At 35.9% G+C, this 13,057-nt stretch overlaps 1 protein-coding gene across 1 annotated transcript; it reads left to right on the forward strand.

Annotated features, from left to right (window-relative positions):
• Positions 1–597: 597 nt before the first annotated feature.
• On the forward strand, positions 598–12,695 carry LOC124630580 (proton-coupled folate transporter-like). The gene is made up of 7 exons (XM_047164539.1): positions 598–1,931; positions 2,644–2,806; positions 3,349–3,450; positions 4,522–4,659; positions 11,412–11,495; positions 11,855–12,011; positions 12,485–12,695. The coding sequence occupies exons 1-7, from the start codon at positions 1,083–1,085 to the stop codon at positions 12,573–12,575; spliced, it is 1,584 nt and encodes a 527-aa protein (XP_047020495.1). The 5' UTR covers positions 598–1,082; the 3' UTR covers positions 12,576–12,695.
• The last annotated feature ends 362 nt before the right edge of the window (positions 12,696–13,057 follow it).

Here is a 13,057-nt window from a genome sequence, read left to right on the forward strand (position 1 = left end):
ATAGTTTATGTAATAAACTAATTACATATTTTCTTTCGGATTTTCCACACTGTTTACAAAAAGCTAAATTACATAACTGTTCTTTTCAATTTTTCCGACTGTTTACAAAATTTTAGTCTTGTTAGACTTGTAGTAACTTGACTTTGGAACAACGCATATTTACAATTTAGTTGCAGGTTTTTTTCTATAATATCTATACTAAATATTCTTATAAAGCTGACACGCTGGTCTCAGGAACTCCTGACAAGATTTGAAAATTAATTTCGTTGTCAGATAGGCTCAAAAGAAGAAAGAATCTGTGGCTAAGGTACCCATTCCACATTAATGTAGTCGCTTATTATTTTCATTGACTAAGGCATAAATGTAGGTATCTTATTGTTAGGTATTATGTTAGAAGAAATGCAAGTGACGGTTAACAGTTCGACTAGAACAGAATTTAATATAGATTTCTGGGAAACAACATCAAACAAACTAAACGACCTAATTACTTAATTTGATGGATCATCATTCAAATGAGTGTTAGTACTGATAAGAATAATCCTTAAGCAGACGAACACTCGATTTACTCTAATGAGGACAGAAACTGTCGCGTTCGCGTCACTGGCGTATGTTCATACAGTCACTTAGCCGACCCGGCGTTCATTCAGACCTCCCTGAGAGGCAAGTCGTGTGACGGTCTCTTCAAGTAACTGAATACTCCCTCATTAACATATTCTCCATACATTTTTATTAACACCGCAACGAGGAAACACATTGTTTTCAACTCAAACTAAAATAGATTTATCTGTGTTTACAAAACCACAATCACGCCGAGGGAATTCTAAGAATATTTACTATTGTAAACCTGGAATTGTTTTATGACAGGTATTAGAAAACGTTGATAAAAAGAGATGTACGCAATTGGCCCGTGTAATATTCCTTATCAGTATCAAGTCGAGACATTATAAATATTGAATCGGATAAAATATTATATATTATAAGAACCACAACAAACAGTTGATGTACAAACAGACGCAATACGGGAGTATTGTTGTCGAACAAACTCATCACATCACGGACGACAAAGACACAAAGTAGCAAGAATGACTCCCGACAGTGAACCTGTGAAAACTAAAGAAGAAATAGAAGACAGAAAAGACGACAGTGATGAATCTTCTCCTTTGAAACCAAATCCAGAAGAAAAAGTAAAAGACGAAAAACATGAAGAGGAAAAAAAGATAACTTTTAGAGAAAGGCTCAAAATAATAAAAGAAAACACTACTGTGGAGCCTATTATGGCTTGCTATGTCATGCCCAGTGTACTCGCATCGTTAGCTATATCAAATTTAAATTTAGAAAAGGCCTGCAGAGTCAATCTAAATTACAGTTCAGAAGTGTGTGATGCTCTAAACCTAAGACAGACGGAAAATTACACTTACGAAGAACAAGAAGTGCAGAAGCTTATAGCAAGTATAGGAGTATGGAAGAACGTGGTGCAAACATCGATTCCTGTGTTACTTATTCTTTTCGTTGGAGCATGGAGTGATAAGACTGGGAAGAGAAAAATATGTATCATGCTGCCAATAGTTGGGGAATTTGTTGCTTGTCTCGGGTTCATCGTGAATACATATTTCTTTATGCTACCTGTGGAAGTGACTGTGTTTACGGAGGCTATATTTCCAGCTATTACTGGGGGTTGGTTCACAAACTTCATCGGTGTATTTAGTTACATTGGGGATATTACTACGGAGGAGAATAGGACCTACAGGGTGGGGTTGGTGAATATGTTCATGTCTCTGGGCTATCCCATCGGGAGTGCTTTGAGCGGTGTGATGCTGTCCTGGGTGGGGTACTACGGAGTATTCACAGTGTCTTCTTGTCTTTACATCTTCAGTTTGGTCTATGGTTTCGTATATTTGGAAGATCCGAAGCAGAGGGCTATAAAGAAACTTGTAAGTACCTTGTATGATTAGTAACACAGATCGCATTCATTTGAAATGCTTTGTTTTTTTAAACAAAAGATGTCGTTAGGTATAAAGAAAATAGATAATCTGAAAGAACTGTGTTAACGTATTGATTTATTTGTGATTTAGCGCGGTTGTAATTTTCCTTTATCTTATCAGTCGGTGACTGATTTATTGTTTATTTATAGTTTTGATCATTTGTAGTCTTAATATAGGTTTTAAATAATTTACAAGGGTATTTTTTGTAAAAATAGCTGAATTACATTTACGGTATCATCATGAACGTCAAGCACAATATAATTCCGAGAATTAGAATGTCAAAATGACTGTAAAATATCAAAAGGTTTTAATACAGCAAAGCTGCAAAATAAATACAAAGAAACATCCATATTGCTAGCTAAGCCTTCGAACAAAGTCATCATGCTAGCATATTTTTCACGAATATTAGTACTTATACTGTCCCACAAATATACTCGAAAATATTTAGCTCCTGAAACCGGGTGAGGCATACGTGTGTGTGTAGATTCATGCACATTCTTTTTGTAAGACTCGACGATTCGGCCACTACTGAACGTTCCGTAGCTTACACACACAAAGACAATGGCATGTACATGCAAACACAGGTATGGCTTACCCACATCTGTGTACTAAAACTACATATACCTGTTTTGTAGATGGATAAAATTACAAACAATTTCAGGAAAATAAAAAGCACAAAAAGAAAAGCTTTCTCCGAGAGTTCTTTGACTTGGGGCTGGTGATGGAAACCTTCAGGGTTGCCTTCAAGAAGGGCCCCGGGAACAGAAGACTGAGAGTTTGCCTACTGCTCATAGTTGTATGCGTGGTATTTGGACCTACTCATGGTAAGTACCATAGGCTTTTGAGAAACTAGCGTGAACCATTTTGAAGGGACTCCGGAGAAAATTATACGATTGTTGCTGCTTCAAAAACAAGTGAAAATCGGATTGCCTATTCTTATTTATTATAATGATGTCTAGGGTAATTGTCCGAAAATTTGTTATGTATGTGTATTTGCGGAAAATAGTTTCCTCAGGACGTAGGTAAAATTGCGGGCGAAAGCTTGTTAGTAATATGGGAATAGTGGAGAGTAGATCATCACTCTATAATTCAGTAGCAGTCATAAAAATAGTATAAAATTACCAGAAGAAGACAATGTTCAATGCTAATAACAGTAATTTAGTAGACTCTAATTTGATAATGATACGTAGGTAAACGATAATGAAAAATCAAACGTCACAATAGTATTTATTTTTCCTTCTACTATATCTCGGTCATCAACGAAATTCCGCATTGATACAGAACGTCCAAATTGTTAACCTAGATTGATATATTAACCTGGATTTTACTACGGAAATACAATACTTGATGACTTGTTTTATTTCAGGTGAATTCAGTGTGATGTACCTATTTACCAGGTATAGGTTCAATTGGGATGAGGTCCAGTACAGCATGTGGTCGACTTACTCTATTGTCACTAATTTATTTGGTGAGTAGTACATACGTATAATTATCATCATCATCATCATCATCTCAGCAATAGGACGTCCACTGCTGAACATAGGCCTCCCCCTTTGATCTCCACAGATACCTGTTGGAGGCGACCTGCATCCAGCGTCTTCCGGCGACCTTTATAAGGTCGTCTACGTATAATACTATACATTGTTTATGGTTTGCACCTAAAAGCTTCGTAACTACTAAACTGAATTGAATAAAACTTGAAGCTGTACTAGCTATGAAAGCTATACTATTTCCGGGCGACATAGGCTATATGTTATCTGGGCGAGGGAAGTTTTAGCAGGAAATGGATGAAACTTCTAAAAACATTTATATTTATAAATTATTTGAGGATACACGGAAGCGTTACAATTATGTTATCGTCACTTACTCAAAAACTGACCAACCGATTACTGAATGGATTAGTGGATGGATACATGGATTTAGTTTTACTTTTTAACCGACTTCCCATAAAGGAGGAGGTTCTCAATTCGGCCGGTATGTTTTTTTTTTATTCGGTTGTGTTAGTATTAAGATCTTCCTAAATTTTGCAGCCTGAGGTCATGGCTAATGTCTCTTGGAGCTCTAAACGGTTCCAACTTCCTTGTTACTATTAGGTCTAAGCAGGCAATAAACGGAATCCGGTTGTTATATTAACTACTGGTCATTTAACGACGTGTTAGCTTGATTCCCTTCATTAGTTCAAGTGAATAAGTTCTAGATTGAACATAGACACGATTTTGTAGATACTCTCTTATTATTTATCTACTTAGGACGCCAAAATATTCGACCATATATGTATAATACGACCGATAAATTATAAAGTTAGACAACTCTTGGCACGTTCGGTTCGTGGGTGACCATCTTGTCAGAACCCAGGTAACTGGGTTGAGGAGGTCAGATAGCCAGTCGCACATTGTAAAGCACTGAAAATCAGCTGTAACCGGTTACACTGGAAGCCGACCCCAACATAGCTAGGAAAAGGCAGATGATGAGTATACCGAAGTAACCAGTGTACCACATATCTGTAGAAAAAATATTTGATATACACTTCGTTTTCCAGGAACCTTCTTCTCAATAACCCTGTTCAGCAACTATATGAAGCTGGATGACACGATCCTGGGCATCATATCCAACACCAGCAAGATCATAGCTTCCTTCGCCTATGCCTTCGCTAGAAATGACCTGGAAATCTATTTAGGTAAGCACGTGGTTTTTTTTTAAGGAGTAAGGAATGATGAGTTAAGGATCTAAACCATGGATGAATTGTGTAAAAGACGATGTAGATGGAACTTATTTTAATCAGACGCCAAATAGAGTATGGAAGAAAATTAGCTACGCTGATCACTTATAATAAAAATTGGGATAAAGGCAAGAGGTCGATGATGACGAATGGAGACTGATGAAGAACTTGCTCGATATGGAATGAGTTTCTAGATCTAGAAAGCATATAAACTGTAAGGTAGACTAAATTTACCTTTGGGACTGCTTATCGAATTGTAAATAAAAATACCTATTTCTTGTGTCGAAAGTCAGTTCAGCACAAATGTTTATGAAATCAAAATTTTCGTAAATACACAGTAATTACAGTCGGATTTTAACACAAATACTGATAATACACAGAACTGAGAAATTAAATGATTTGTACCTTTATACTCAGGTAATGCTCTACGCTTTGTATCTTGCATCCCAGTCCCAGTAGCATTAACTACGGGTTAGGGGGAAACTCGCCTCTGGGCCGCGGCCCAGATTACACGGTATAATAACAGTCGGGAAAACTGGTCCGAATGTGCGGGCCAGATTACTATGTGAAAAAAGTGTCGGAGGTAAGTCGACCCATTGGGACTTAATTTCATAAAATCCGATAGTTGTGAAATTTTTCACAGCTCAAAATCGTCAGGAGGCAAAAAGACTTAGATCTTTTTCATAATTTTCATCATAAATATAATACTTTGTCTAGATGTTATCTCTGTCAAAACATGAGACAATTAATAATCTCAATTTATAAGTAAAACGTAAATATAGAAACATTGTTTCTTTTATCAAAATTTTGTTTGAGTGTTACAAGAAAAAACAAATCCCCTTTTGGCAACAAGAGTATTTTTGTAACACTCATTTATGTTGACATTGGATATATAGACATCAATATAAAATAATATAAAAATGAATCGCAAAATGTGTTGGTAAGCGCATAACTCAACAACGCCTGGACCAATTTGACTAATTCTTTTTTTGTTGTGTTTGTTATTGTCAGGAGAAGGTTCTTATGAAACAAAATAGGGTAAAGTAGAGAAGTCAGTTGACGGGAGCGAAGCCGCGGGCAAAAGCTAGTTTTCGATAAAATTATGAAAAAGATCTTTATTTTTTTAGCTTCTGACGATTTTGCGATTATTAAATATATAGGTATAGGAACTAAATATGCAACAAAAACTTTAATGGGGTTTTTAACATGCTGTAAGTAAATAAAAATAAATATTATATCCTACTTATACACACATATTCTACATATGTAAATATCCCACTATCTCCACTAATCTAGATATTAAAAAAAAAGTAAAAATAAAAACTATGTATCAAATATCTATAGGAACTTCATTATTTAACGAAGTTTATATTAGCTACTAGGAGTCCAGTATCTAGGCAAAGTATTATATTTATGATGAAAATTATGAAAAAGATCTAAGTCTTTTTGCCTCCTGACGATTTTGAGCTGTGAAAAATTTCACAACTATCGGATTTTATGAAATTAAGTCCCAATGGGTCGATTTACCTCCGTCACTTTTTTCACATAGTAATCTGGCCCGCACATTCGGACCAGTTTTCCCGACTATTATTATACTGTGTAATCTGGGCCGCGGCCCAGAGGCGAGTTTCCCCCCACATACACTACATATATGTAATATAACATGGAAGTACATAACCGGATTATGTACAAAACTGAACTCGTAAACCCTGACTCGTAACTTTTAAATGGCAGTTATAAGTTTAACAGCATTCAGCTTTATGTTAAATGAATTACTCTCAGTAACGGCTTTGTAAACGATTCATAGTTTATATTGCTTTACGAGGCTTAGTTTATATGTAAATTGTTTTATAACACCCTTTTTTGTTATTTTTATTGTTCATTTGTTTAACTTTTCGTATGGGAAATACCAATAGGCCACGACGTTAGATAGTCATTTTTGTTCTTAGACATGTAGAACGTCTGTTTAATTAACTACATGCATATGTAGAACAATAACAAGATTTTGAAATCAGTTGCATCGTATTGGAATTATTTAAGAGTGGACTGCACCATGTATTGGGTTGCCCGGGTAACTGGTTTGAGGAGGTTAGATACAGCAGTCGCTCCTTGTAAAGCACTGGTACTCAGCTACATCCGATTAGACTGGAAGCCGACCCCAACATAGTTGGGAAAAAGGCTCGGAGGATGATGAGGATGGACTGCATGTATCTATAACGATAATCCAACTATAACCAGTCGTCAATTGGTCGGCAATTGGTCAAATGATTAATGAACCTTATGAGTACCCCAACACTGCAAACTTATAGTCGGCTGATAGTTTATTCAGGCTCATAAGTCAGTATGATGATGAATTATTTGAATTTCCAGTCAAAGTTTTCAGTCGGTCAATCATAGGACCAAACATCGGGTCAACTGTCGGCGACTTACTTTAGTCTGTGTACTCTTAAAGTTACAAAACAAATGAAGCCTCTGTATAGTAAAAAATACATTACAAGAATCTTGAATTACACTACAATACATTCCATTAAAGGATAAATGACTGTAAGTTTTTTCATGTAATCCAATTCGATATTGACTGCGAACCCTTAATGTCAGCTACAATTGATTGATGACTTACAATTCGTAAAAGATATGCATTCACTTTATTTACTCCGTAATGATGTAGAAATAATCCATTTTCAGTGGTTTTTAACACGCTTTTAATAGGTCGACCTATACGTTATTGTGTAATGAAATCTAAGGTAATTTAACCATTTTCCAAGGTCCGTAGCGTCATGAAAATTTACAGCTGTATGTAGTTTTGAAGACTATACAATAACATGGAACATCGTATTATAACTGTGTTTGGACTTTTTATAAAAGTCACGTGATGAACTATGACCACGAATAGGTTTTAAAATCTAATGATGAAGCCGGTTTTGTTTTTTTTATGTGCGTTTTGCAGGCTTTTCTAGTGTTGTTTAACTATTAATTTATTTAAGATAAAGTGAATGCCTTCGTCTTTATATTTACCCAGTGAATTTTTTACGAATTATTTTGTGATTATGTTGAAACACGTGTTTAAGATTTTAGTGATTAAGTTTTTTGATTGTGATTTATTTTGAAGTGACGTGAGAAATAGTGTCAATATTATATACTCGATACTATCACTCAACTTTAAATAGTTTTGAAATTTAAGATATTAACAAATAAGGTGTACTTCACTAATTAATAAAGAAGTAATTAATTTAGTATGTCTATGATGCTTATTGTCCCGCAGAAGATTGTCAACGTTTATTTTGTGTCGTAATTTTAAAACAATAGTTATTCATTATTGTCTTTTGTCTTTTAACATAAAAATACCTTAAATAAAAAAGGACGCATAACATGTTACTTTCAGAGGGAATAGGTTTCATAGTGTATGCTCACATTATCTATGTAAGGATCATCTTTTAGAATGAGTTCCAGAAGACGGTTAAAATGTTAGAAAAACTACGCAATATTTCATACTTATTACGTAATTAAAAAACATTTACCTACATATGGACATAATCCTACAAGTCACTTATGCAACATCTTGTACCTACTAAAGAATGTATACCTTATAAAACTAAGAAGCCTCTCATTATATGATATTATTATCTTCCAGTATTTGCATGCTTTATTTGTTCCTCGATAAGATGGGAAGGTTATCAGCAATTAAACAGTTTGTTATCAAAGTGGCAACAATTATAGTTCGGCCATTCAGAGAATGCGTTCCTGACACGTCGCGATTGAACTGACGACGTAATAACATTCATTGATTATTGATATAATAATGTTGTTTTAATGCTCCTCAATTGTTAAAACGGTAAACAACCAGCAAAAATATTTTTATCGTAACTGCAACGCCATTGCAAAGTTACGTCGTCAGTTCAATCGCGACGTGTCAGGAACGCATTCTCTGAATGGCCGAACTAACAATACAAGTGTCATTCCCTTCATTGATAAGTGGGATAAAAATCGTTTGTGTAATCAATAGAGATCTTTATTTGATTAAATATTTCAAGATTTCTTAACAGACCCCGTACTACAGACTTTTAGTAGGCCGATAGCTTGTTTGGGCTCATTAATCAGTGTAGCGATGAATGGTAGTGCGCACATTACAATGATCAAATATTCGATCGGACTGACTAAAAATTTTGATCGGATTGGCAAATTATAAACCAAAGCCAAGCGTCAGCGAACTATCGGCCGACAGTTTGGTCTACAGTAGTTCAGTATGCATTGCTATCATTGATATCAGAACTATGCATATGAAACGCATAATCTATACATATAATAAATCTGTAAAAAAACTTTGTCTGTACATTGAATATAATAAAAAAAATATAATTGAGTGGAGTTCAGAAACAGTAATCGAGCACAAATCCAAAAAAAAAAATCTGTCTGTTTGTCTGTATGTCTGTATGTCTGTATGTCTGTTTGTTTGTACACGCTAATCTTCGGAACTACTGGACGGATTTCAATGATTTTTTCTTTGTTGTATCGGTATAATGTCTGGGCAACATATAGGCTATAATTTATCTTCAAAACTTGAAGACCTGGTGCAGAACTGCAACAGATCAACAAAACTATAAGAGATACAAAAATGGTGCCATGGCAAAAATTGTTCCACGTGATGAGCATTCTCGGTTGAGAGAATAAATTTGAAGATCTGGAACACCTGATGTGGAACCCCAAGAGCCCAGCTACACTGTAGCATATACGGGTATGACGTTTTAGCAAAAGTTGTTCTATCTGATAAGCACTCTCTGTTGACTTATAAAAAATGAAGATCTAAAACACCTGGTGTGGAACCCCAAGAGCCCAGCTACTCTGTAGCATATACGGGTATGACGTTTTAGCAAAAGTTGTTCTATCTGATAAGCACTCTCTATTGACTTATAAAAATTGAAGATCTGGAACACCTGATGTGGAACTTCAAGAGCCCAGTTACACAATAGCATACATAGGAATACCGTTTTAGCAAAAGTTGTTCAATCTGATGAGCACTCTCTGTTGACTTACAAAAATCGAAGATCTAAAACATCTCAAGTTGAACTCCAAGTGCCCTACTACACTTGAAATGACGTTTTAGCAAAAGTTGTTCGATCTGATGTATATTTTCTGTTGACTTATGAGAATCGAAGATCAGAAATAACTGATGTGGAAATGAAAGCTATCTCTAATTTCACTGTATAGTGATATAATAAGCTGGAAATACCTCCAAGCAGTGAAGGCGGTAATAGTTTAGGACAGACTTTCAATGGTGATGGTATATCATCGTCAATTTTACTCTTTTACTACAAAACTTTATAGAATGAATGTTCGAGTTTTAATGCTATTTGAGTGTTGTATTCTTTTTCATTTATCTTCGTGACAGGGTAGCCTACTCAGTACCGCGGGGGGCGAGGGGGCAGTCAGCTAGATTTTAATTGATCAGGTATCTTCTTCACAATAAAACTATTACCATGGGTCGAATCTTTTCCAATGTTCTTAGGGAGAGAATCATAAGATCCCAAAGATATACCGAAGAGCGTTTGGAAGGACTTGATGCTGTTCGAGAACATCAGTCTGCTACTTGCTCCGAGGAAATCTCATCGGATCGCGAAGCGCGCTTCCGTCATTGGCATATTTACGCATCTACATCCATATGTCTAGAGAACTTCTCAAGTAAAGAATATGCTACTCATTGTCTCGCGAGTCGGACACGTTTACTGATACAAATTATACAAAATAAGCATGGTGAATCAAAGAAAGTAATAGTCCGTCTTTTAGATAACCCTAAAATAATGGACAAGTATTGTTTTTTTTTCTTTCACAAACAAAGAACAAGGAAGATACAAAACGCTTGAATTTTGTATTAAGTCACTTCTTAGCACAAATTTTACATAGACGTGACATCACGAGCTCTCCGACTTTGTTGCGTTTAATCTCATTGTTATTATTGTTATTACTTCAAGAGCCTTTTCCCCAACTATGTTAAGGTCGGCTTCGATGCAACTGAGTACCAGTGTTTGACAAGAAACGACTGCCTATCGGACCTCCACAACCCGGTTACCCGCTCAACCCAATACCTCTTGGTAAAACTGGTCACACTTACTGGCTTCTGACTGCCCATAACGACTGCCAAGGATGTTCATTGACAGCCGGGACACACTAGAAATGACAGCTCCTCCAAAAACCGGTCATTGGTGTCCAAAATATTCTAAGAAAGTACATACGAACTAAGAAAAGTTGCATTAGCAAGTACTTGCCAGACCTGTAATCGCAGTCACACACTCATACTTGAGAGATTGGTTCTCTAAACACTAGGTCACCACTACTTTGTTATTTAAGGGTCCGTTCAGAAAAACCACTTAAATGCGGACTAATTAGAATCACTACTTTTATCCCTATGGTCACGCCTATTGCGCTTTAGTTCTTAGCGTTTTGTTTAGTCTGCTGTGCTTTTGCCGTTGACGTACAAAAGTTAAATATATAGAACGTTTCGAATGATTTTGCGTATTCCGTTGTTTTCCCGTCAACGGGCCCTTTAAATTCAACATCAGACGATTCAGATCTTTGATTTTGCTAACCCCGTAGTCGCTGGTATAAGGGACAGGATCCGCGTACGAAGTCGCGGGCAGAAGCTAGTATATAATATGAAGATTATATGAAATAAATGCTTTTGGTAAAATGTAATAATTCTTGTTTCTTGTTCACAGCACCTCTGTTGGAGATATTGAACGGCACATCCTTCATAGCGATGCGGTCCATTGCTACAAAACTAGTGAAAGGAGAAGAATTTGGTAAGTATTCATTGATACAGTTGGTTTATACTTTAAACAGGTTGAATGCAGAATTCATTGACTTTTGGTCTTTCTGAGACTTATGGCAAGATTCCATTCATTTAAGTTGTTCACGCGCATTTGTTTGCTCACTAAATGAATACGCGTTGGTGCAGTCAGTCATGCCACAGCTGGCGCAAAAAAAGTTGCAATTTTATGGTCATTATAGAAATGTTCGCCATAAGTTGTTACTGTTTGCTAGAGCGAGTAGACCTCAAAACACAACCGTGTGTCTCACAGTATTTGACACCGGAGGCAGGAGGTCTTATCTGTAGAAATACACACAATTATTACTTATCCTATACCTTTTCAATTTCCAGGTAAAGTGAACTCCCTCTTCGGTCTTGCAGAAGCGACAATGCCTCTGATCTACGGCCCCCTGTACTCCAGGACGTACATGGCTACACTAGATGTGTTACCAGGTGCCGTGTTCCTACTTGGAGCGGGGCTGACGCTTCCTGCTATTGCTATATTTGGGTAAGTGATCTTTGTTTATCAGGAATCGTAAGGTTCAGAACAAACTGCGGTTCTATCAGTCTTGTTTTGAACACAATTATTTCTTCTAGATTTCCCTTTAAGCTTTTATATCAAAGTTACGGTTGATATTGATATACGATATGATTTATTTTCCATTAAGACTATGTCTACAAAAACATTCGAATTAAGATTCTCCTCCTTTTTGGTAAATCAGTTAGTTAATAAGTGAAATACATATTTTATAAGCCTGCAGTCTATGTAGGTTACATGCTACTTTTGTAGTTGACTTCTTAATGTCTTTAAATAAGTTAAATATGCTTATATCTAGAGAAGATTCACGTCAATTTGAACTCACGAACTTTTAACCGCTGATGCGTTAATCATCTAAATCACCCCTCCATACAGTCACAATTTTCTACACCTAATAATTCAAAAATTCCCTCTAGAGATTAAAACCTTCTATTTATTTCCAGATGGCTGTATTTCGAGCACAAAAAAGATATATTAAGAAACGCCGCGTTAGCCGAGGATAGTGAAAAGCAACAAACCGAGCCATTAAAGTAAATTTTAATGGAAATGGCTTAAAAATATACGGTGCAAGATGTATTGGGCTCCATAGGCTTTATGTAAGCCGGAGAGAATTGATTGATCAATAACATCAATGGTTAATACATTATGTACTTATGTGTTTGTTTTCTTTTTTTTGCGGTAGTTTGGTAGGTTGAAAAAAGGTTGAAAAGAATTACTTATCGGAAGGGTGTGAACTTGCGAACTTTTATAAAAAGTTCGTATATGTTAGAGGTATTTAGCGGGCATGTATTACCCCGTATCAGACTTGAGACTCGTTCAAGTGACTACGAAATCCATCATTAGGTATGGTTAAATCGTGAAATAACGGCAGACCTGATAAAATAATAGCATGGTTATAAATAGGATGATTGTTTTAATACTTAATCTTAATTTGCTAAACTTAACAATAAATAATAAATAGATCTCAACATTTTTTGCTAATGTTATTAATCCTTGACACTCGTAGCTCAGGGTTC

The sequence above is a fragment of the Helicoverpa zea genome, chromosome 5 (genome assembly GCF_022581195.2).
Source record: "Helicoverpa zea isolate HzStark_Cry1AcR chromosome 5, ilHelZeax1.1, whole genome shotgun sequence".
In the NCBI taxonomy this organism is placed as follows: Eukaryota; Metazoa; Arthropoda; class Insecta; order Lepidoptera; family Noctuidae; genus Helicoverpa; species Helicoverpa zea.

Coding starts and splice junctions, on each gene's coding strand:
- LOC124630580 (XM_047164539.1), top strand. CDS start 1,083: ATGACTCCCGACAGTGAACCTGTGAAAACTAAAGAAGAAATAGAAGAC. Junction 1,932..2,643: donor AGAGGGCTATAAAGAAACTT/GTAAGTACCTTG, acceptor AAACAATTTCAG/GAAAATAAAAAGCACAAAAA. Junction 12,012..12,484: donor CCTGCTATTGCTATATTTGG/GTAAGTGATCTT, acceptor ATTTATTTCCAG/ATGGCTGTATTTCGAGCACA.